The 25,286-nt window shown below is 46.0% G+C and overlaps 1 protein-coding gene and 1 long non-coding RNA gene across 2 annotated transcripts; both read right to left on the bottom strand.

Moving 5' to 3' along the window:
* Window positions 1–1,796: 1,796 nt before the first annotated feature.
* On the bottom strand, window positions 1,797–12,130 carry LOC116669769 (uncharacterized). The gene is made up of 7 exons (XM_032499805.1): window positions 12,091–12,130; window positions 8,569–8,898; window positions 7,394–7,516; window positions 6,970–7,299; window positions 5,459–5,794; window positions 2,332–2,667; window positions 1,797–1,984 (listed from the first exon to the last, which is right to left on the bottom strand). The coding sequence occupies exons 1-7, from the start codon at window positions 12,128–12,130 to the stop codon at window positions 1,968–1,970; spliced, it is 1,512 nt and encodes a 503-aa protein (XP_032355696.1). The 3' UTR covers window positions 1,797–1,967.
* Window positions 12,131–19,582: 7,452 nt separating this feature from the next.
* LOC116669916 (uncharacterized) lies at window positions 19,583–24,611 on the bottom strand. Its single transcript, XR_004326911.1, has 2 exons — window positions 24,350–24,611; window positions 19,583–21,482 (listed from the first exon to the last, which is right to left on the bottom strand). It is a non-coding gene; the product is annotated as an uncharacterized LOC116669916 (long non-coding RNA).
* Window positions 24,612–25,286: the final 675 nt, after the last annotated feature.

The following is a 25,286-nucleotide window of genomic DNA, read 5'->3' as shown; positions in this document are numbered from 1 at the left end:
TTGCTGCATGTCCCCCCCCCCCATGTCTTCTGCTGTCCTGTCATTAAAGGCCTAAAAAAAACCAAAACAACCGTAGGACCCCCCCGCCGTCAGGCTGCAGCAGGAAGCTGGGGGGAAACCCAGAAGATGATGTCATTTCCTGTTTCTGGAGAATTGACTCCACTAACATGAGAGGAAAGATCGGTACACACACACACACACACACACACACAGAGACACACACACACACACACACACACACACACACACACACACACACACATACAAACACCACACACACACAGACAAACACCACACACACAGAAAAACACCACACACATACACCACACAGAGACACACACACACACACAACACACACACACACACACACACACACACACACACAACAGACAAAACACACACACACACACACACACACTACGAATACTACTGTACTTTTACTGCAGAGATACTCAAGTAGAAGTACAGATACTTGTGTTGATAATACTCTGGTAAAAGTACAAGTACAGATACTTGTGTTAATAATACTCTGGTAAAAGTACAAGTACAGATACTTGTGTTAATAATACTCTGGTAAAAGTACAAGTGCAGATACTTGTGTTAATAATACTCTGGTAAAAGTACAAGTGCAGATACTTGTGTTAATAATACTCTGGTAAAAGTACAAGTGCAGATACTTGTGTTAATAATACTCTGGTAAAAGTACAAGTGCAGATACTTGTGTTAATAATACTCTGGTAAAAGTACAAGTACAGATACTTGTGTTAATAATACTCTAGTAAAAGTACAAGTGCAGATACTTGCGTTAATAATACTCTGGTAAAAGTACAAGTGCAGATACTTGTGTTAATAATACTCTGGTAAAAGTACAAGTGCAGATACTTGTACTTGTGTTAATAATACTCTGGTAAAAGTACAAGTGCAGATACTTGTACTTGTGTTAATAATACTCTGGTAAAAGTACAAGTGCAGATACTTGTACTTGTGTTAATAATACTATGAAGACGCAGAGGAAAGTATTCTCACCGTGTACTAGTATCACGAGCGCCGCTCCCGCCACGAACACCCAGAAACACACAGCAGCCTTCATCTCTGGAGGAAGTACTCGGAGTGTGTACTGTCTTCTGAAAAGCTGCTGTTCAGCCCCGGAGACACGCACGCAGCACGCACGCACGCACGCACGCACGCACGCACACACGCACACACACACACACACACACACACACACACATGCTCCTTTCACTTTCAGGTCTGGGGAAAAAGTACTGCTGTACTTTCACTTTCAAGTCTGGGGAAATGCTCAGAGGGAAAAGTACTGCTGTACTTTTACTGCATGGAGCTGAGAGTACTGCTGTACTTTTACTGCATGGAGCTGAGAGTACTGCTGTACTTTTACTGCATGGAGCTGAGAGTACTGGTGTACTTTTACTGCATGGAGCTGAGAGTACTGCTGTAATTTTACTGCATGGAGCTGAGAGTACTGCTGTACTTTTACTGCATGGAGCTGAGAGTACTGCTGTACTTCAACTGCATGGAGCTGAGAGTACTGCTGTACTTCTACTGCATGGAGCTGAGAGTACCTGTGGAATATTGTTCTTTGTGGAGACATTTTAGAAAAAAGTTAAAATGGCCGCTGATCCTTTCCGTCCCAACAGCCTCTGAAGTAGGATCCTAGTTTTAAAGTATTTGAAATCATGTTTAAATACCAAAACAGAAACAGATGAAAATAGTTCACGTTTATTTTCTGTCAGCCGACTAGTTGATTAATAGTTTCAGCAGATTAATAAAGTAACTACAGCTGTCAGGATAAAGTAAATAATTGTGGGAAAGCAGAACATTTCTTGTCTTATTATCTCACAGAAGAAGAAGAAAGAGTTAAATCCAGTAATAATGAACTCTTTAAATCAGAAGTGTCGATGGATCCAGATCATCTGCTCATTAACGTCTCGTTCCTCTTCGTCCTCTCGTCAGAAATGTCTTCTCGCTGCAGACAGAGACATGAGACAATGAGTTAAAACATGGAGTCAGCAGAACGAGCTCCCCCCCTCCTGCCCCCCCCCCCCGCCCCCCGTAAGTGGTTTGTTCCAGCAGCATTCTGACCTATAGTTACCTTCATGGACTGTTAAAAGCTTCTGGTTTGACGAAATACTGTAAATGTGGAAGTATTATTAAGTATTATATCTGATCTCCAGCAGGGGGGGGGGACTCCTTAAAGCTGCATTATATCTGATCTCCAGCGGGGGGGGGGGGGGGGGGGGGGACTCCTTAAAGCTGCATTATACCTATCTCCTGCAGGGGGGGGGGGACCCCTTAAAGCTGCATTGTACTGACCTTTGACATACACTAGTCTGTCCCATAAGACGTCTCCGTCCTTGCAGACAGAGCCGAGGTACGAGCCGCTGTCTGCGTGAGTCGGGTTGATCAGAGTCAGACCCAGATCTCCGGTCCTCAGCGGGTCTTTCCTCATGTTCGTGCGTCCTGTGTAAGCGAGGTCCTGCGTCTCATTCTGGTCTCGGCCGTTCTCAAACACATGGACGTTGATTGGAAACATTGAGACGTTCTGACGGGTCCACTTCACTGTTGCATCCTGGGGCAGGTTCGCTGTGATCTGCCAAGGCAGCTTGACGGTCTTCGCCCAATCATCCACCTCCACCTTGGCAACTGAGGCTGGGAGGACGACAACCAGTTGAATGTGTCAACAATACAAACAGGAGGGTAACATGCTCTATGGTCTGATAGGAGGAGGTTAACATGCTCTATGGTCTGATAGGAGGAGGGTAACATGCTCTATGGTCTGATAGGAGGAGGTTAACATGCTCTATGGTCTGATAGGAGGAGGTTAACATGCTCTATGGTCTGATAGGAGGAGGTTAACATGCTCTATGGTCTGATAGGAGGAGGTTAACATGATCTATGGTCTGATAGGAGGAGGTTAACATGCTCTATGGTCTGATAGGAGGAGGGTAACATGCTCTATGGTCTGATAGGAGGAGGTTAACATGCTCTATGGTCTGATAGGAGGAGGGTAACATGCTCTATGGTCTGATAGGAGGAGGGTAACATGCTCTATGGTCTGATAGGAGGAGGTTAACATGCTCTATGGTCTGATAGGAGGAGGTTAACATGCTCTATGGTCTGATAGGAGGAGGTCAACATGCTCTATGGTCTGATAGGAGGAGGTCAACATGCTCTATGGTCTGATAGGAGGAGGTCAACATGCTCTATGGTCTGATAGGAGGAGGTCAACATGCTCTATGGTCTGATAGGAGGAGGTTAACATGCTCTATGGTCTGATAGGAGGAGGGTAACATGCTCTATGGTCTGATAGGAGGAGGTTAACATGCTCTATGGTTGATAGGAGGAGGTTAACATGCTCTATGGTCTGATAGGAGGAGGGTAACATGCTCTATGGTCTGATAGGAGGAGGGTAACATGATCTATGGTCTGATAGGAGGAGGGGTAACATGCTCTATGGTCTGATAGGAGGAGGTTAACATGCTCTATGGTCTGATAGGAGGAGGGTAACATGCTCTATGGTCTGATAGGAGGAGGGTAAACATGCTCTATGGTATGATAGGAGGAGGGTAACATGCTCTATGGTCTGATAGGAGGAGGGTAACATGCTCTATGGTCTGATGAGGAGGAGGTTAACATGCTCTAGGTCTGATAGGAGGAGGGTAACATGCTCTATGTCTGATAGGAGGAGGTTAACATGCTCTATGGTCTGATAGGAGGAGGTAACATGCTCTATGGTCTGATAGGAGGAGGGTAACATGCTCTATGGTCATGATAGGAGGAGGTGTAACATGCCGTATGGTCTGATAGGAGGAGGGTAACATGCTCTATGGTCTGATAGGAGGAGGGTAACATGCTCTATGGTCTGATAGGAGGAGTGTAACATGCTCTATGGTCTGATAGGAGGAGGGTAACATGCTCTATGGTCTGATAGGAGGAGGTTAACATGCTCTTGGTCTGAGAGGAGGAGGGTTAACATGATCTATGGTCGATAGGAGGAGGGTAACATGCTCTATGGTCTGATAGGAGGAGGTTAACATGCTCTATGGTCTGATAGGAGGAGGGTTAACATGCTCTATGGTCTGATAGGAGGAGGTTAACATGCCTCTATGGTCTGATAGGAGGAGGTTAACATGCTCTATGGTCTGATAGGAGGAGGGTAACATGATCTATGGCATGGAGGAGGGCTAAATGCTCTATGGTCTGAAGGAGGAGGTTAACATGCTCTATGGTATGATAGGAGGAGGGTAACATGCTTATGGTCTGATAGGAGGTTAACATGCTCTATGGTCTGATAGGAGGGGTAACATGCTCTATGGTCTGATAGGAGGAGGGTAACATGCTATGGTCTGATAGGAGGAGGGTAACATGCTATGGTCTGATAGGAGGAGGTTAACATGCTCTATGGTCTGTAGGAGGGAGGGTAACATGTGCTCTGGTTGATAGGAGGAAAGGTTAACATGCTCTCTGGTCTGATAGGAGGACGGGTAACATGCTCTATGGTCTGATAGGAGGAGTTAACCATGCTCTATGGTCTGATAGGAGGAGGTTAACATGCTCTCTGGTCTGATAGGAGGAGGGTAACATGCTCTATGGTCTGATAGGAGGGGTACATGCTCTATGGTCTGATAGGAGGAGGTTAACATGCTCTATGGTCTGATAGGAGGAGGTTAACTGCTCTATGGTCTGATAGGAGGAGGGTAACATGCTCTATGGTCTGATAGGAGGAGGTAACATGCTCTATGGTCTGATAGGAGGAGGGTACATGCTCTATGGTTGATAGGAGGAGGTTAACATGCTCTATGGTCTGATAGGAGGAGGGTAACATGCTCTATGGTCTGATAGGAGTAGGGTAACATGCTTCTATGGTTGATAAAGAGGAGGGTAACATCGCGCTATGGTCTGATAAGAGGAGGGTAACATGCTCTATGGTCTGATATGGAGTAGGGTAACATGCTCTATGGTCTGATAAGAGGAGGGTAACATGCGCTATGGTCTGATAGGAGGAGGGTAACATGCTCTATGGTCTGATAGGAGGAGGGTAACATGCTCTATGGTCTGATAGGAGTAGGGTAACATGCTCTATGGTCTGATAAGAGGAGGGTAACATGCTCTATGGTCTGATAGGAGTAGGGTAACATGCTCTATGGTCTGATAAGAGGAGGGTAACATGCGCTATGGTCTGATAAGAGGAGGGTAACATGCTCTATGGTCTGATAGGAGGAGGTTAACATTTTCTTTAAATACTAAAAATAAATCATGGTTCCCCAAAAGAACATTTATTCAATTTAGGGAACAGCATAGCACTGTGGAAGGGAATTTGAAAACATAAAAGATTCAGGGCTTTTGAGAAGACCTTTTGGTGTTGGAGGCCCAGAACAACCCCCCCACCTCTGTGGGCTACACCAACATCTGATCTCTGAATTATAATCCCAGTACTGACATGCGAGGCGGTGCTCCACTACTTTCTGGGCCAGGATGTCTCCATCCTTGAGGACGGTGCAGACGTAGGTCCCTCTGTCACGGTAGCCGGAGTTCTTGATGGTGACGCTGAGATCTTTGGACTGCAGAGGGTCCCTGATCATCTCTGTCTGACCATGGTAACATTCGTCCTGTCTGTCAGGCTGGTCCTGGCCGTTCTCATGCACGTGGACAACCATGGGCTGGGGTTTGGTGCGGGTCCACTCCACCGTTGCATCTGCAGGAAGGTTACCTCTGGTTTTGAAGGGAAGCGTGAAACATTTAGCCGTCTCTCCGACGTCCACTACCTCATCGGCGACTAAGAGGAAAACAAACCACAGGATCTGGTTTAATTTTTTAACACAGCAGCAGGGACATTGATCGTAGCAGGAACAGTCGTTTGGATCGACAACGACAATTTGCGATGATTGGTTGCCTGTCTCACGCACCAGATGTCCCTCTCCGTCCTGTCTCTGTGTGTTGCTGTTCTCTGACTCCGTTCTCCTTGGGTAACAACCTTTGAGTTAGCGAGCTACACACTGAAAATGTCAAGTTATCATAAAAGGTGGACGGTGCAACTACGGAGACCAGCTTGGTTGTTTCGGGAACGATTGTAAAGAAAGACTATGTTTAGGGCGTGTCCTCTAACGTTTTGGGACTGATTGGTGGGATGTCTGTGGACGAAGTGGACATGGAGATACACTGCTAAGAGAGAATGAGGTGTAACCATGTATCAGCTGAGTTAAATATGTCTCGTTACTGTATTGTGTCAACAGTTAACTTCATTTAATATTGGCTGTGGAGTTTTATTTTGCGGGGTGCAAAATCAAAGTCTTTCCTAGGACTGTTCAGCAGAGTCGCTGTGGCTCTGTCCCAACACAACTGGGATTGGTTTAAAATAGTCCTGCATCACCAGACCTCACTCTACTGCGCTGCAGAGGAAGGTCTGGCTAGTCCATGCAGCATTCAAGAATGGAACCTGCTCTGGTTCATTGGCATATCTTTAGACCAATCACAATCATTGTGGGCGGGGCTAAGCTCCGGATGGAGCCACGGTGCCTCTGCTAAATAGTCTCAAGAAGGAACTTGTTTTGGTGGAACATGTGTACGTTCAAAAGTAGTTTTAGTTGTCAACAGAACCTCCGGTTGGACAGATAGTCTAGCTAGCTGTCTGGATTTACCCTGCAGGAATCTGAGGACCAGGTCACCATAGTCCTCAAAAATCAGCCGCAGGTTAGAACGCCATCAGAGAGACAGAGGACGGGGACGGAGGTTAGACCGGAGACACAGAGACAGAGGACGGGGATGGAAGTTAGACCGGAGACACAGAGACAGAGGACAGGGACAGACATCCGGCCCAAATGATCATCTGGCAGAATAACCGGTGGCACCGGCACCAACCCAGAATTGAAAATTCCTCGATGTAAACTTGGTTTAAAGAAATGTTAACAACCCTTGAATTGCGAGAATATAAGAACAGTGATCAACGCTGACCTTTGACCTGGAGACGGACTACTTTCTGCATCAAGATGTCTCTGTTCTTGTGGACGGTGCAGATGTAGGTGCCACTGTCCCTGTAGCAGGGGTCCCTCAGGGTCAGGCTGAAGTCTCCAGTTCTCAGTGGATCTTTCTCCATCTTTGTGCGGTTGAAATAAAACGTGTCCTGTGTGGCAGCGTAGTGGCTGTGGTTCCGATACTCGTGGACCTTCATGGGCTCGGGGGCACAGCGGCTCCACTCCACCGTCACGTCCACGGGCAACGGGGCTCTGAATACGCAAGGGAGCTTTACAAAGAACTCTTCTTCTTTCACCTCAACCCAGGAGACTGAGAGGACAACAAACACAACATCAGCAGCTGCACAAACACATCACACTGGACTGGAGATTTTCAGAGGTCCTGCTGACAACATAAAACGCACCTGTGAGGATTCTCTGCCAAAAAGAAACTGCTAGACCCGAAGCAACGGCAACCGCTAGGGCCACAACCAGGACCAGAACCAGGACCACAACCAGGAGGAATAGAGGACGGAAAGGAAACAATTCTGTGGGCGACATAAACATGAACTTTACATGATCCTCATATTATTTTTTAAGCTTCATGACATACATGTATGTTGAACTGAAATGAATATTATGTTCAAACATGAAAGATAGATAGATATTGATCCCAATAAAATTGGTAATTATAGTGTTCCAGCAGCAAAATCAGTCACACAGCACAGAATATAAATATAATGAAATACTAGGAAACAATGTACATAAAAACAATATACATGGAATAATACTAGGAGAAAATATTTCAATATATACAATTTGGGAATACAAAAATGTCCAACTGCATAAACAGTAATGATGAAGATGTAGATAGACCAATTGTGCAGGTTGCAATTAGAGCAGTATTGTGGAGTCTTCTTCTTCTTCTTCTTCTTCTTCTTCTTCTTCTTCTTCTTCCTATTATTATTACTAATGTGTCTCAGAGTCCACTCTGTCCTCTTTATCTCCATCTGGTACGCTGCTTCCACTGGGGAGGACTGTTTATTGATTTCCTAACTGCTCTAATGTATGCTGCTGTTTGTTTTATGTTGTATGTGGATGTGCAAAATATAGTTTTCTTTAAAGCAACGCTGGAAGGGGCAATCGTAATATAGTATTCCTTTTAATATAGTGGCAATGAAAGGCTTCTTATCTTATCCCAGGGCTGTAGTCAAGACCACCTATGTCGAGTCCAAGACAAGTCCAAGACCAGGACTAGTCGAGTCCAAGACAAGACCGAGTTCAAAGAGGTTAGAGTCCAAGACAAGACCGAGTCCAGGACAGAATAAAGGTCTCATGCATGACAGTATCAAGACAATCATTTTGGGTTTCACTTTCCCTCCAATATTATTATCAACATAATAAAGAAACCTGGACTCGGTCCAGACCAGAAGCCATATTTGGCAAGACCAGGGACCGGGACCGAGACAAGTCCGAGTCCAAATACTAGCGAGTCCGAGACAAGTCCGAGACCATAGAAAAACGGTCTTGAGTCCGGACTCGAGTACTACAGCCCTGTCTTATCCCCATCACAGTGGAGATGTTAGGTTTTGCTCCTCACCTGAGACCTGCAGACGCACAACTATCTGTCTTCTTATGTTTTGATAGCTGTAGGTGCAGGTGTAGACGCCGCTGTCAGAGAGGTGGGGGGCCCTCAGGGTGAGGCTGAGGTCTCCAGAGACCAGAGCATCAGCTGACATCGACGTCCGGCCGCTGTAAAGGTTGTTTTGGAAACGGGTCTCAGCGAAGTCCAGATGCTGGTGGACGGTCGAGGGATTGAAACCGAAGCGGCTCCAGACCACTTTGGTATCCTTGGGTAACCCTGGTACGTGGCAGGGCAGAGAGACAGACCACCCCCCATACACCTCAACATCTGAGTGATGCTGGGGAACTGGAAGGACACACACACACACAACAGGACACAAAACACAACAGGACACAAAACACAACAGGAGGTCTCAGTCGTTTATGAAATGGGTGTCAAGCCTTAATGAGTCTGTGCAGGTTTATCAGGGGTCCAAGCCCGAGGGGTCCTGGGAGCTGTGTCGAGACTTCCACCCCCCATACACCTCAACATCTGGATTCACTGGATCATTCACCGTTTACGTTTGAGGGAAAGTTTTGTTTTCTCTAGTTAAAGCCCCCCTAGAGGGACCATTATGTTTTCTCCATTTAACCCTTGTGTTGGCACATTTTTCTACAAAAACAAATGTATCATTTTTTTTCCAGCACTTTTTGTTGGATTTGTTTGTAGCTTTTTTTCAACGTTTTTGATGCTTTTTTTATATCTTGTTGCTTTTTTGGGGTTTTATTTGACTGATTATCACTAATTTTGGAGTGTAAGAAGCAGAAATATGCTATAAAATTTAATAAAACACCCACAAGTCAATGAAAGCAGTAAACTGATCCTACATTTTACTTAGAAGAGCATTTATAGACCCATCCATGTTCATTTTAGGAATTTTGGTTTGGTTGAAAGACAGACAAATTTCTGATCTAGACACTTTTTAAAAATGGGTTAAATTTGACCCGAAGACACCAGGAGGGTTAAAGCCACCCTAGAGGGACCACTGTCTTCTCCATTTAAAGCCACCCTGCAGGGACCACTGTCTTCTCCCTTTAAAGCCCCCCTAGAGGGACCACTGTCTTCTCCATTTAAAGCCACCCTGCAGGGACCACTGTCTTCTCCCTTTAAAGCCCCCCTAGAGGGACCACTGTCTTCTCCATTTAAAGCCACCCTGCAGGGACCACTGTCTTCTCCCTTTAAAGCCACCCTGCAGGGACCACTGTCTTCTCCCTTTAAAGCCACCCTAGAGGGACCACTGTCTTCTCCCTTTAAAGCCCCCTAGAGGGACCACTGTCTTCTCCCTTTAAAGCCCCCCTAGAGGGACCACGGTCTTCTCCCTTTAAAGCCCCCCTAGAGGGACCACTGTCTTCTCCCTTTAAAGCCACCCTAGAGGGACCACTGTCTTCTCCCTTTAAAGCCCCCCTAGAGGGACCACGGTCTTCTCCCTTTAAAGCCACCCTAGAGGGACCGCTGTCTTCTCCATTTAAAGCCATCCTAGAGGGACCGCTGTCTTCTCCATTTAAAGCCACCCTAGAGGGACCACTGTCTTCTCCCTTTAAAGCCCCCCTAGAGGGACCACTGTCTTCTCCATTTAAAGCCACCCTAGAGGGACCACTGTCTTCTCCCTTTAAAGCCCCCCTAGAGGGACCACGGTCTTCTCCCTTTAAAGCCCCCCTAGAGGGACCACTGTCTTCCCCCTTTAAAGCCACCCTAGGGGGCCCCCGGGTCTTTCCCCCTTAAAGCCCCCCAAAGGGGGCCCCGGTTTTCTCCTTTTAACCCACCCTAGGGGGCCACTGTTTTCCCCCCTTTAAAAGCCACCAGAGGGCCACTGTTCCCCCCTTTAAAACCCCCCCTAGAGGACCCGGTTTCCCCTTTTAAACCACCCCAGAGGGACCACTGTTTCCCCATTTAAAGCCCCCTAGGGGGACCACTTCTTCTCCTTTTAAAGCCCCCCTAGAGGGCCCACGGTTTTCCCTTTAAAGCCATCCTAGGGGACCATGTTCCCCTTTTAAAAGCCCCCTAGGGGACCCTGTTTCCCCTTTAAGCCCCCCAGGGGGACCACGGCTTCTCCTTTAAAGCCCCCCTAGGGGGCCCCCGTTTCCCTTTTAAAGCCACCCTGAGGGCCCGTTTGTCTTTCCCCATTAAAAGCCCCCCTAGAGGGACCGTCATAATGTTCAGGACCAGAACAGAGTCTAGCCCGAGCCTGCATTTTTCTATGGGGGATAAAGGTTTGGCCCTCCCCTGAGACTAGGTGTACTCTCTGGGGGTTTTGTCATTTTGTTTTCACATGTAGGGGGGCAGGTGTAGACCCGCTGCCCGAGGGGGGGGGCCCCAGGGTGAGGCTGGGGTCTCCAAGCCAGGCACAGCCGACACGCCCCGGCCGCTAAAATTTTGGGTTCTGAAGGGGGGGTGTTTTGTCCGGGGAAACTAACCGTGGAGGGTGGCAAAAATGGTCTCACCCCTTTGGGGCTCAAGGTAATGGGTAACAGCAGGCAGCACCGCCCCCTCCCTCCAAACCCCCCCAAACCCCCAAGGCATGGGGAAAGGGAGGGACAAGACAAAAGGATGTCTAAACCCATTTATTTATTTTTAGGCACATAAAAAAATAATATTTTTATGTAAAAAAAAGGTATCCAGAAAAGAGAGAAAAGGGACACCGGCAATCGAAAAAATTTTTAAATAAACAACCAGATAAAAAATGCTCCAAAAAAAATTTTAATCTTATTTTGTTTTTTAAAACAAATCTCTGGAGAGCCCAAAGATTTCTACCCAGGCCATCCTCTGATGACACTGCTTCGACCCAAGGGGCAGGTTAATTCTGGCCATACCCGTCCCCGGTCTTACAGCACCTGGTACGGGTTCCCACATTATTCCTTTTATTTTATTTTTTAAATTCATTCTCATTCTCATTTCTCATTATTCCCCTATTTACTTCTCTTCCCTTTTTCAGAATGTTAAATTTTAATTTGTAATTAAACTTAAAAAAATACTATTATCCCAGTCCCCCTTTGCACATTCCACATTTATTAATTGATGGTCTCTTCTTTGCACTATTTTTTTACATTGTTTTTGTTTTAGAATTTATATAATTTTTATAAAATATTTAGTAGTATATTTAGTGTGTATAAGTTTTTTGGGTTTTTGTTTTGAAGTTAAGCCACTGGGGCAACATGCCCCAAAAGGGAAAAATTTCCCCGGTAGGGTTTTATACCGGGTCAATAAAGGGATTTGATACGAAAAAAAAAAAAACATTCATAATTAACCTAATTTCCTCCAAAAGAAATACATATCTTTCCCTGCAGTAAAATAGAAAACCCTAACCATTTTAAGGCCTTTTTTTAAACCCTAACCCCCGGGAAAAGGGACAAAAATTGGGCAAGTTTATACAGACAAAAATAAACGCTTTTTAATTTAATAATTTGTTTTATAACCCACCTGGAGATTTTGTAAGAAATTTGGTTTTGGCTGCTGTGTCTTTCTGCTGATTAACTGCTGGAAGGAGGAAAGTCCTCTTACCGTGTACCAGAATCCCCAAAAACACCACAATCGTCTTCATCTTCACCAGAGAAGAAGAAACTCAAGACTCAGACTCTGTTCCTCTTCCAGACCAGAAGCCCGTCCCAAAAAGCAACACTGGTCGCCCAAAACGCCGAGCCCCAACATGGCCCCGGCAGGTTGGGCCAGACTGTTGCCGGGTGTGACAAACAAGTGTTGTATTCAGTAAACATTCAGCCCAGGACAGAGAACCAGTCTCAGGAAACAAGTCTCAGGGAACAAGTCTCAGGGAACAAGTCTCAGGGAACAAGTCTCAGGAAGCAAGTCTCAGGACACAAGTCTCGGGAACAAGTCTCAGGACAAGGTCTAGGAAACAAGTTCAGGCAACAGTCTCAGGAAACACGTCTAAGAAACAGGTACTCGGTCCACAGGTTCAGTAAAAGTTATGAAGCAAGTCTCAGGAATCAAGATCTAAGGAAACAAGTCTCAGGACAGAAGTTCATGAACAGTCTAAGGAACTAAGTCTAGGAAACAAGTCTCAGGAAACCAGTACTCAGGAAGCACAGTCTAGGATAGCAATGGTTCTCAGGGAACACGTCTCAGGTAAAGTCATCTAGGAAAAAGGTTCAGGAAAACAGTATCAGGAAACAAGTCTAAGGAAACAACGTCACGGAAGCATCATAAGGAAAACAGGTCTCAGGAAAACAAGTCTCAGAAGCATGTCTCAGGAAAACAAGTCTAAGGAAACAAGTCTCAGGAAGCTAAGTTCAGGAACAAGTCTAAGGAAGCAAGTACTCAGGGAACAAGTCTCAGGGAACAAGTATTTAGGGAACCACGTCTCAGAAACAAGTACAGGAACAGGTCTCAGAAGCAAAAGTCTCAGGAACAGCCTCAGGGAACACAGTTTTGAGAAACAGGTTCAGGTAAAAACAAGGTCTCGGAAGAAGTTTTCAGGAAACAAGTCTAAGGAGGAAACAGGTATACCGGTCACAGGTCCAGGAAACACAGTCTTAGGAAGCACAGTCCAGGAAAAAAGTCTAAGAACACAAGTCTCAGGAAGAAAGTCTCAGGAAAAAGTCTAAGAAAACAAGTCTCAGAAACATGTCCAGGAACAGGTCTCAGGAAAACAAGTTCAGGGAACCAAAGTCTCAGGAAACAAGTCTAAGGAACAACAGTCTCAGGAAGCAAGTCTCAGGAACAAGTCTCAGGAACAGGTCTCAGGAAACAGTCTCAGGAGCAAGTCTCAGGAAACAAGTCTAGGAACAAGGTATCGGTCACAGGTCTCAGGAAACAAGTCTCAGGAAGCAAGTCTCAGGAAACAAGTCTCAGGAAGCAAGTCTCAGGAAACAGGTCTCAGGAAAACAAGTCTCAGGAAGCAAGTCTCAGGAAACAAGTCTAAGGAAACAGGTATCCGCACAGGTCTCAGGAAACAAGTCTCAGGAAGCAAGTCTCAGGAAACAAGTCTAAGGAAACAAGTCTCAGGAAACAAGTCTCAGGAAACAGGTCTCAGGAAAACAAGTCTCAGGAAGCAAGTCTCAGGAAACAAGTCTCAGGAAACAAGTCTCAGGAAACAGGTTTCTGGTCACAGGTCTCAGGAAAGCAAGTCTCAGGAAAACAAGTCTCAGGAAAGCAAGTCTCAGGAAAGCAAGTCTCAGTAAAAAGTCCTTGGAAAACAATTCTCAGTAAGCAAGTCAAGACAACAAGTCTAAGGAAGCAAGTCTCAGGAAGCAAGTCTCAGGAAACAAGTCTCAGGAAACTGGTCTCAGGAAAACAAGTCTCAGGAAGCAAGTCTCAGGAAACAGGTCTCCGGTCACAGGTCTCAAGAAAGCAAGTCTCAGGAAAACAAGTCTTAGGAAACAAGTCTCAGGAAACCAGTCTTAGGAAAACAAGTCTTAGGAAACAAGTCTCAAGAAACAAGTCTCAAGAAACAAGTCTCAGGAAAACAAGTCTCAGGAAACAAGTCTCAAGAAACAAGTCTCAAGAAACAAGTCTCAGGAAAACAAGTCTCAGGGAACCAGTCTCAGGAAACAAGTCTCAGGAAACAAGTTACAACCTTTTTTAAAAGTTTTGGAAGAAATCAAAATGTTTTAGGAAAAAATTGATATTTTTTATAAAAATTGAAATATTTTTTGAAATGTTGAAAATACTGTAGAAAAAAATGGAAACATTTTAGAAAATATGGAAATATTATAGAAAAAAAATGTATAATTTTCAAAAGTTGATACTTTGAAAAAAAAGGAAATGTTTTAGAGAAAAAAATATATTTTAGAAAAAAGGAAATGCTTTAAAAAAAGGAAACATTTTTGAGAAAGAGCAGAAATATTTTAGCAACATTTGAAATTTTTTTCAAAAGTTGAAAATATTTACGGCCCCACCAGGATCAACTATGAGGACACACGAGGATGGTCCCCACGAGGACGGTCCCCACCAGGATCAACTATGAGGACAGTCCCCAGCCCCACCGCATATGACTCCCACGAGGAGGTCCCCCCCCAGTCAACTATGAGCCCACGGGATGGTCCCCACGAGGACGGTCCCCACCAGGATCAACTATGAGGACGGTCCCCACAAGGATCGACTATGAGGACGGTCCCCACGAGGACGGTCCCCACGAGGACGGTCCCCACCAGGATCAACTATGAGGACGTCACCAGAGAGTCCCCACAAGATCGTATGAGGACGGTCCCCACGAGGACGGTCCCCACCAGGATCAACTATGAGGACGGTCCCCACGAGGACGGTCCCCACCAGGATCAACTATGAGGACGGTCCCCCTCACGAGGACGTCCCAAGGATCAACTATGAGGACGGTCCCCACAAGGATCGACTATGAGGACGGTCCCCACGAGGACGGTCCCCACGAGACGAGACAGGTCCCCACAAGGACGTCCCCACATAAACTATGAGGACTGGTCCCCACGAGGACGGTCCCCACCAGGATCAACTATGAGGACGGTCCCCACGAGGACGGTCCCCACAAAGATCGACTATGAGGACGGTCCCCACGAGGATCAACTATGAGGACGGTCCCCACAAGGATCGACCATGAGGACGGTCCCCATGAGGACGGTCCCCACGAGGACAGTCCCCACAAGGATCAACTATGAGGACGGTCCCCACAAAGATCGATATGAGGACGGTCCCACGAGGTCACTTATGAGACGGTCCCCACGAGATCCCTATGAGGATCGCCATGAGAGTCACGAGGAAGTCCCCACAAGGATCACTATGAGGACGGTCCCCACAACCCGAGGATCAACTATGAGGCGGTCCCCACGAGGATGACTATGAGGCGGTCCCCACAAGGATCGACTATGAGGACGGTCCCCACAAGGATCGACTATGAGGACGGTCCCCACAAAGATCGACTATGAGGACGGTCCCCACGAGGATCGACTATGAGGACGGTCCCCACGAGGATCGACTATGAGGACGGTCCCCGGTGACCATGAGGACGTCCCACAGTCGACATGAGACGGTCCCAAGAGGAGCATATGAGGAAGTCCCCCATGAGGATCACTATGAGACATCCCACGAGGATCGACTATGAGGACGGTCCCCACGAGGATTGACTATGAGGACGGTCCCCACGAGGATCGACTATGAGGACAGTCCTCATGAGGACAGTCCCCACAAGGATCGACTATGAGGACAGTCCTCATGAGGACAGTCCCCACGAGGATCGACCATGAGGACGGTCCCCATAAGGGGAATCCAGGGCAACTATGAGGACGGTCCCCACAGGGTCCCTATGAGGACGGTCCCCACGAGGATCGACTATGAGGACGGTCCCCACGAGGATTGACTATGAGGACGGTCCCCACGAGGATCGACTATGAGGACAGTCCTCATGAGGACAGTCCCCACGAGGATCAACTATGAAGACGGTCCCCACGAGTATCAACTATGAGGACAGTCCCCACAAGGATCGTGTATGAGGACAGTCCCCATGAGGACAGTCCCCATGAGGTTTGTCTATGGGGACAGTCCCCACAAGGATTGACTATGAGGACAGTCCCCACAAGGATCGTGTATGAGGACAGTCCCCACGAGGTTCATCTATGGGAACAGTCCCCACTAGGCTCGTCTATGAGGACATTGAGGAGAGTGCCCACAATGATCTTTAATGAGGAGAGACTTAACAAGGATTGTCCACAAGAAGAGTCCCCCCATAGAGTGTGTACAAGAAGAGTCCCGAAAAGGATTTTCCTTGAGGAGAGTTCCCGTGAGGATCGTCCCCAATGAGAGTCCCCAAATGGATCCCCTATGAGGATTGTCCCCACAAGGATCTTCTATGAGGAGAGTCCTACCAAGGATTGTCCACAAGAAGAGTCCCCCCATAGATGGTGTACAAGGAGAGTCCCCAAAAGGATATTCTACAAGGAGAGTCCCCCCAAACAGTTGAGTCCCAAAAGGACCTGTTCCTGGGCCCACAACATAATAAATACAAACACACAGATTGACACAAACATAAAACCATCAAAAGTTACATTTGAGTGTCTTTATTGATAGAATAATAATACTAATATAATGAGAATGCACCTTCAGTTAGTCCAAATGATCTGAGAGTCTATTGCAGAGAATAATCACAGTTATAAAAATATCTTATATGTTGTTGGCTTAATTCTTTTATTTTATTGTCCTACCCGTCCAAAAAAACACACAATTGTAAACAAAGACCACCCCCCCCCCCCCCCCCCCCCCCCCCCCCCCCCAGGCATATAATGAGGATGTGTTTTTCCACCGCAGAGAGGATCACAGAAGCTTTGACAGCTCTAATCACAGAGAAAGAACATGTGAAGTGTAGACAAGATGAAGGGTTTTCAGTGATTCGGAGCCTATTTTCCTGTTTTTGTGTCTAAGGGACGGACGGGGACCACAGTCCCTGAAACTGGTCCAGTATGAACCGTGACCGCTGCAACCGGCAGCTACAGACCAGGGAAAAGGTTCAAAATCAGTTTCTATCCAGTAAAAATTCAGTTTTTGCCGCGGATTATTATCATTATGTGTGACGATATTGTGGAAAGGATCCCTACAGAGATAGAACCTAAAACCTCTTTCAAACCCCAAAACAGCTCTCAGACCACCATCACCAAACCCACCAGTCTCCATTTAAATAGCATGTACAGAGCCAACTTATTTAACATGTCCACATGTAGTCAGGATACTGTTTTGTAAAACAGCAGCTCTGTGACTGGAGGTTTGATTTAGACTCTTTAAACAACATCTGCATTAGTAAATAACTCAAACCCACCGGTGTTTACCACGGCGACCAATCATCTCCAGGGAGTCCTTCAAACGGAGATAATGGGATAAAGACGCGGCGGAGGATAAACCGGTTCCCAGGGGAGCTTTAATAAAAATCAGATTATCAGCTGCAGTGGAAGAACACAGCGAGGAGCCAGAGGGAGGTAAATAAATCAACCAAACATTAAAAAGGAATATTTATCCGCGGGTATGAGTCATCGGATGGATCCTCCGCTGAATGTCTCCTCATCAGGGTCCTGTGAGTGTGGCGGAGATGGAAATCCGGCGTGATGTGTCATCATATAATATCGTTCATATCATTCATATCACTCTGCAGAGAGAGTAACACATCTCCACAAAAACATGTTGTTTTCTCAAAGACGTGTTTAAAGACTCAGTGAATCATATGAATCGGCCACGGGAATAAAATGGACAGAAAGGAGAGAAGTTGAACTGATTGTCGTGGTCGTCTGATTGGTTCACAACAAAATGGCGATCGTTGCATCCGTGGGGCTGTAAGCTGTGTGGCCCCCGCTGGGGGGACCGCCGCCCGACACAGTTCCTGAGACCTTCTCTGGAGTGGCGAAGAGTGAGGAGGGACGGGACTAAAAAAACGCCACCAGCGGGGCCGCTACCAACCCACACATCCATTTCCGGATTGCCCCCGTTGCAGCGGAAAATTTTCCTTTTGTTTGGTGCCTCCTCGGTGGATATGAGGTTTACGTTGGTTCCCTGGCCCTCAGATTCTGAGGGTAAATCCAACAGTGCTAGACATTTTTCCAATTCGTTAGGCGAGGGGGAAGGTTGGGACAAAGACCCTAACTTTGCCCTGCCCCAGGGGGTTGGGGGGTAGCAAAATAGACCAGCCCCAGGGGTTGGGGGATGAACATTAGCCCCCGGGGGTTTGGGGGATAGAAAAAACCCCCGGGGTTGGGGGAAAATATTAGACCCAGGGGTTGGAGGTAGTCCATTGACCAGGGGTGGAGGAAGCTAACATTAACCCGGGTTTTGGGGGGGTAAAAAAACCCAGCGGGTGGGGGGGATAGAAAAAATTTAACCCCGCGGGTGGGGGAAGACTTTTAGACCCAGCCCAGCGGTTTGGGGAAAGCAAACATTGCCCCCATCCAGCAGGTTGGGGGTAGCAAAATTAACCCAGGGGGTTGGGGGAAGCTAACTTAGACCCACGGGTGGGGGGAAGAAAACTTTAGCCCCAGCTCCAGCAGGTTGGGGGATAGCTAACATTAGACCCACCCCAGCGGGTGGGGATAGCAACAAACCCAGCGGGGGGGGGGGATAGCTAACATAGACCCCCCCCGCGGGGGGGGGGTAGTAACATAACCAGGGGGTTGGGGGTAGAACATAGCCCCCGGGTTTGGGGGGGATAGCAACTTTAAAACCCAGCTCCAGCGGGTTGGAGGATAGCTAACATTAGACCCAGCGGGTTGGGGGATAGCTAACATTAGACCCAGCTCCAGCGGGTTGGAGGATAGCCCCCTTAAAGGGCGGGGGGGGGGTTTAAACCAAATGCGTAGGAAGCACAGTGGAACCCCCCACCCCGGGAGGGTTGGTTTTTATGTTAGCTTTTGTCCCCGTCCCCCTTTCCCCACTCAAGCCAAAACAAAGTACCCATGGGGGTGTTTGGGGTTTTTTAGGGGGAAAATTTAAATAAAAAAATTAATAATTTGACTAATTTTTTAATCCCGCTCCTTTGTTTCACCATTTATTTCTAGTCTCTCGGCTTTGTTTTTTTAACGTTTTGCTTCTCCAGAGACTTCTGTTTTTCACACAGTTCTCCTCTAACCGTGCTTCCTCGTCTTAAAAACATTTTTTAAATTAAAAATATTTTTCTTTCAGCGTTTGGACAAATGTGATAAAAAGGCATTTTTGGAGTTTTTCTCCGACGGGGGCCCCTTTCGCCCCGAAAAAAGAAAACAAGGAAAAAAATCAAGAAAACTAAAAGTGAAAAAAAAGTCCCAAAAGGGGTTTTTTAAGTAAAAAATGATATATGTGGAAAACTAAATTTGGGCAGGAAAAAAGGAAAATTAGCAAAATAGAGAATAGCCGATATGAGTAAGGCATATTTTTAAATTGATTTTTCATTTCATAAAAAATTTTAAAAAAAAATTAGCAATTTTATTTTTTATATTTCTTTTGTCTTTATTTGGGGAGGAAAAAGGGCTTCCATACATTAAAAATTAATCTTTTCATTACCAGTTTACACATGTGTGTTTATGTGTCGACTCCTCAACTAAAAACATTTTTGTGCTTTTATTTTTTTAAATGAACCCTCACCATGTAACTTGTTTTTAGTAGAAATGTTTTATCAGCAAATCTGGAAACCATCGACTCCCTGAAACCAAAAACTTAAACAATACATATCATCTAGATTTTTTAGATCTTTCACAACTTTTTTGCAGGGATAAAAAAATAAAACCTGAACTTAAGGTGTAAAGAAAGCGTCAAAACTGAAATATAAGAGGAAAAGAAACGGACTCCCTCTTTATAATACCATAGGAGCAATAGAAGATTTGATTACATACATTTTTCGGCCTTTTCCCAAAAGGCTCCAGCTGTTTTTGAAGTAACTCCGGCAGAGTCAAAGTCTCTGGAAACTCTTATTTTGAAATACTAAAATAGTTCTGAGAGAACAAATGCTTGAATCCCGTTGACCCGGGGCTGAAAAATCCCCCGAACCGGAAGTCTTTTATTTTGAAATATCCAGTCCCAGCTCCTCCGATTGTGATTGCAATTGTTAAATAAATGTAAGGAGCTTTCTGTTCTGTGTCCAAATGTCCACTTCCTGTCCACGGCGTCTTCGATGCCACGTCTTCTTGGCTTCCGTATCCCGGAATCCTCTAGTCATTAACATGTTTTTCATCTAATTAAAGAAATATCTGTGAGAAACTAATTCTCTGCATAATCTCACCAGGAAACATCGGTGTTCGTCCCGGCCCTTTAAGAAGAAACGTCCAAAGGTTCTGAGTCTGCGTCCGGATCTTCTCCTCGGAGTCTGAAGGCACTTGATGTCATGGCCCGCCGCAGACAGACAGGTGGACAGGTAGACAGGTGGACAGACAGGTAGACAGGTAGACAGGTAGGTATACAGGCAGGTAGACAAGTGGGTAGACGGACATGTAGATGGACATGTAGACGGACAGACAGACAGGTAGACAGGCAAGCTGATAGACAGGCAGGTAGACAGAAGGGTGGACAGACAGGTGGACAAACAGGTGGACAGGTAGACAGGTAGACAGACAGACAGACAGGTAGGCTGATAGACAGACAGACAGGTAGACAGGTAGGCTGATAGACAGGTGGACAGACAGGTAGACAGGTGGACAGACAGGTGGACAGGTAGACAGACAGGTGGACAGACAGGTGGACAGACAGATAGACAGACAGGTAGACAGACAGGTAGACAGGTAGGCTGGTAGACAGACAGGTAGACGGACAGGTAGACAGGTAGGCTGATAGACAGACAGGTAGACAGACAGGTAGACGGACAGGTAGACAGGTAGGCTGATAGACAGAAGTCAAAATAACATCTGAAAGTATTTTTTTAAAGCGGTCCGCCTGCTGCAGGAAGATAATAACCCGCCCCTCCAAAATAAGAGCTTGCCATTTGTCCGTCCAGCTCGTGGTACAGTACTGTTGATCTGTTGGGGGGGGGGCGGGGGGGGGGGGGGGGGGGGGGGGTATGACAGGATAGAGATGCATGGAGATAGAAATGTTTCTTTGTTACACGCAGTAGAAAAAAATTATTTGAGAGAAAAAGTTTTCGTACCAATAGCAAAAAAAAATCTCAAAATACTTTTTTAAACTCTTAAATATATATTTTTTTATATATTTTTTGCTATAAGTGTGAAAAAAACTTCTCTCAAAACGTTGGCCGGTTGGGGGCGGGGTCATGTTCCTATTGGCCAGTTGAGGGGGGGTCACGTTGCTATTGGCCAGTTGGGGGCAGGGCCACGTTCCTATTGGCCAGTTGAGGTGGGGCTACGTTCCTATTGGCCAGTTGAGGTGGGGCCACGTTCCTATTGGCCAGTTGGGGGCGGGGCCATGTTCCTGTTGGCCAGTTGGGGGCGGGGCCATGTTCCTATCGGCCAGTTAGGGGGGGTGGGGCTGTTATTTCCTCTTCTTCTGTTCCGGTGCTTTATGGCGCGGAGCTGAAACCCAAAGGTCAACAAGGTCAACAAGGTCAACAAGGTCAACAAGGTCACCAGGGTCACCAAGGTCAACAAGGCTCCCCAAGGTCACCAAGGTCACCAAGGTCACCAAGGCTCCCCAAGGTCACAAAGGTCACCAAGGTCACCAAGGCTCCCCAAGGTCCCCCAAGGTCACCAAGGTCACCAAGGTCACCAAGGTCACCAAGGTCACCACGGTCACCAAGGCTCCCCAAGGTCACAAAGGTCACCAAGGTCACAAAGGCTCCCCAAGGTTACAAAGGTCACCAAGCTCCCCAAGGTCACCAGGGTCAACAAGGTCACCAAGGTCACCACGGTCACCAAGGCTCCCCAAGCTCCCCAAGGTCAACAAGCTCCCCAAGGTCACCACGGTCACCAAGGCTCCCCAAGCTCCCCAAGGTCATCAAGGTCACCAAGGTCACCACGGTCACCAGGGGAACTCTGGTGGAAACATCTGTTTTTCTATATTTTCTGCTGTTTCCTTATCGCTACGATTTTGTTGTTTTTCAAATAAAAAAGTTACTTTTGGGGCTTTTTCTCAAAATGTTATCGTTTATTGTTATCAATGTTTTCGTCACTTTTTGGACATTTTTGCAGTTTTTTTACAAAGTTTTGACGCTTACTTCCAGTCCTTTTTTTGACGTTTTGTCAATTTTTTGAATATTTTTTATGCTTTTTCCCCAACGTCTTTGTCTCTGTTGTTGACGTTTTGTCACTTTTCGACATTTTAACCGGTCTCTCCGAAGTTTCTTGGCGTTTACTTCCAGTTTGGTTCGTAGTTTTTGTCACTTTTTTCCATTATTTTTCCCCAGTTGTCCCAGTGTTTTGTCTCCTTGTTGTTGTTGATATTTTGGGATAACCCCCCCCCCCCCGTCACGAAGGTTTTTAAAGTTAAAAACAGACAAGATGGCGGCGTTGGCATCGAGAGGCGTCGTGGTCAGAAACTAAATCTCAATTTATTAATCTTATTTACATATTTATCTCAAACAGTCGATGCTACGAAACAAAACAAAAAAATCTGAATTTAACAAAAAATTATGTATTTTATATACATGTAACGTTTTTGTTGACGCTTTGAATCGATGTTTTTAACTTTTTATTATGTTTTTGTCACTTTTTTTGACATAAATTAAAATTTTAGTGACACTTTTGATAAGGGTACGCATCTGTTGTTTTGCAAAAGTTTAAAGCAAAAAAAATTCTGTTAAAACCTTCCTATAAAAATTTTTAAAAAAAAAAATAAGAAAAAAAAGTCACTTAAAGTGCGGAAAAGGGTAAAATAAAAAAAAAAAAGGGGTTTTCCCTGAAGAAAATATGTCCCCCCTTAATTTTTTCCCTTCTTCCCCAAAATACACCAATTGCTAATTTAAAAGCGGTTTTTTCAAAAATTTTTGGGGGGGGGGGGGGGGGAAAAGGGGGGGGGCGCACCCCCCCGGCCCCCCCTTAAAGGGGTTTCAGGTTTTTACACTTAACCCTCATGTGTTTTCTCGTCAAAATTGCAAAAAACATTTTTTTGGGACGTTTTAAATCATGTTTTAACTTTTTCTCACTTTTTTGTACTTTTTTTAAAATTTTGTTTTTTTTTTTTTATTTTTAAAACATAGAACACAACTTTTAATTTTAGTTTTACATTTTTTTTGGAATTGGGTCAAAAAACCCCCATTTTGGGAAAAATTTACAAATTTGGGTTAAAAGAAAAAAAAGGGAATTTTTTGGAAAAATTAAAGGGAAGGATGTTGATGTAACCAAAGAGGATATTAAAACTTTACTAAACACATTTCAAAAAACCCTTCCTTTGTTTAAAAGCTAAAAATGATAGCCCAAAAAAAAAAAGGAAAGTAAAAATTTTGTATTTTGGCAAAGCGTTGGAACAATCATGTTATTTTGGGGAAATTAAAAAAAACTGTATAGGACAACAGGGGGACAAAGGGAACATGGGGAAACATAGGAAAACTGAGGACAACTGGGGAAACATGAAGACAAAAAAGGACACATGAAAAACTGAGTACAACGGGGGGAAAACATGAGGAAAAATAAGGAAAAACATAGGACAACATGGGACAACATAGCAAACATGGGGAAACAGAAGACAACATAGGACAACGGGAAAAACCCATGACCAACTGAGGAAAACATGAAGAAACATGAGGACAAACAAAAGAAACAGAGGACAACATGGCACAAAGAGGACAACATGAAGACAAAGGACAACAGAGCAAACATACACAAATGGGAAAAAAAGACAACAGTACAAAATGGGACAAATAAGAAACTGGGGAAAACGTGAAGAAAAACTAGGAAAAAACTGGGGACAACTGGGGAAAAACCTGGGACAACATAGGACAACGGGGGGGAAAACATGAAGCAAATGGGGACAACAGGGGAAAAACATGAGGAAAAACAGGGGGGGGGGGGGAAACATAAAGAACATGGGACAAAAAGGGGGGAAACTGGGAAAACATGGGGAACAGGGCAAATAGAAAAGGGGAACATAAAGACAACATGGGGGCAAATGGGAAAACAGGGGGCAAAGAGGGCAACATGAAAAAATAGGAAACATGGGGACAACAGGGGAAAACAGAGGCAACGAGGAAACGGGACCAGAGGGCAACTGGGGGAAACAAAAGAAAAAAAGGAAACATGAGGGCACACATAAAGGACAACTGAGGAAACATGGGAAACATGAAAAACCCAAAAAAAATGAGAAAACAGAGGAATCAATCTGTTTTTTCAAAGACCCGTTTTCCATTTTAATGTTGATTATATTTAAATTAAAAAACCGTTTTAAAGGGAAACCCCCGGGTCAATTTGATAAAAACCTGGGGTTTAAATTCTGCGTACCTTCTGACCTTTTTTGTCGGCCTGTTGGCGGGGAAGCGGCCATGTTGGAGGAAGTCGGCCGGTTGGCAGGAATCCCTGCAGCTCGCCCTCATTTTTGGGGTATTGGGGGCGGGGTTTAATGACGGGGACGATGGGATTGGAGGGGAAATGAGAAAAAGAAGGGTAAAAAGGTTTTGGACCCCGCGAAGAGGGAGGGGGGGGGGGGTCACCCACCCGGCCAATCACACCAGGCTCGAGTGACGCTCAGCTCCCATAATGGGGGACAGGGGGGGGAGACTTAGTTGAGAGAGAGGAGAGGAGAGAGAAGAAAAGAGGGAGGGAAGGGGAGGAGGAAAAAGGGGAGGAGGAGAGAGGAGAGAAAAGAGGGAGGGAAGAGAGAGGGAGAAAGAGGGGGGGAGGGAGGAGAGGGGGAGGGGAAAAAGGGGAGAGAGGGGGGGAAGAAAGACGAAAAAAGGGGAGGAGAGGGGGGGGGGAAGAGGGATAAGAGAGGAGGGAAAAAGGGAGAGAGAAAGGAAAGAGGGAGGGAGGAGGGGGAGAGAGAGAGAGAAGAGAGAAAGGAAAGAAGTAAGAGTAGAGGGAGAGGGGGGGGAGAGGGAAGGATGTACGGAGAGAGAGAGAGAGAGAGAGATGAAGAGGACGGGAGAGAGGAGGGAGGTGATGGAGAGGAGAGAGAAGAGGAGGAGAGAAGAATGAGCACAGGTGGAGAGAGGAGAGAGAGAGGAGAGTGAGAGAGAGAGAGGGTAGAGGGAGAGAAGGAGAGGCAGAGGCGGAGGAAGGACGAGAGAGAGGGAGGGAGAGAGAGAGGAAGAGAGATGCAAGGGATGAGGAGAGAGATGGGAGAGAGAGAGCTTTAAAAGGGAGAGCAGAGGGAGGGAGAGAGATGTCGGACTGAACTAATGATTCATTTAGTGAATGCGGCTTTCTTCTGAGTACCAATGTAAGGGG

This window comes from Etheostoma spectabile, chromosome 20 (genome assembly GCF_008692095.1).
Source record: "Etheostoma spectabile isolate EspeVRDwgs_2016 chromosome 20, UIUC_Espe_1.0, whole genome shotgun sequence".
NCBI lineage: Eukaryota > Metazoa > Chordata > Actinopteri > Perciformes > Percidae > Etheostoma > Etheostoma spectabile.
The sequence above is the reverse complement of the archived record's forward strand: the minus strand, read 5'-3'. Positions and strand labels throughout refer to the sequence as shown.

Bases quoted from the DNA above. Each gene is read 5' to 3' on its own strand.
- LOC116669769 (XM_032499805.1), bottom strand. From the start codon at position 12,130: ATGAAGACGATTGTGGTGTTTTTGGGGATTCTGGTACACG. The intron at 7,517-8,568 runs GTGAGGAGCAAA...TGTCGCCCACAG, and splicing joins TGTGCGTCTGCAGGTCTCAG to AATTGTTTCCTTTCCGTCCT. The intron at 7,300-7,393 runs GTGCGTTTTATG...TTGTCCTCTCAG, and splicing joins TTGGCAGAGAATCCTCACAG to TCTCCTGGGTTGAGGTGAAA.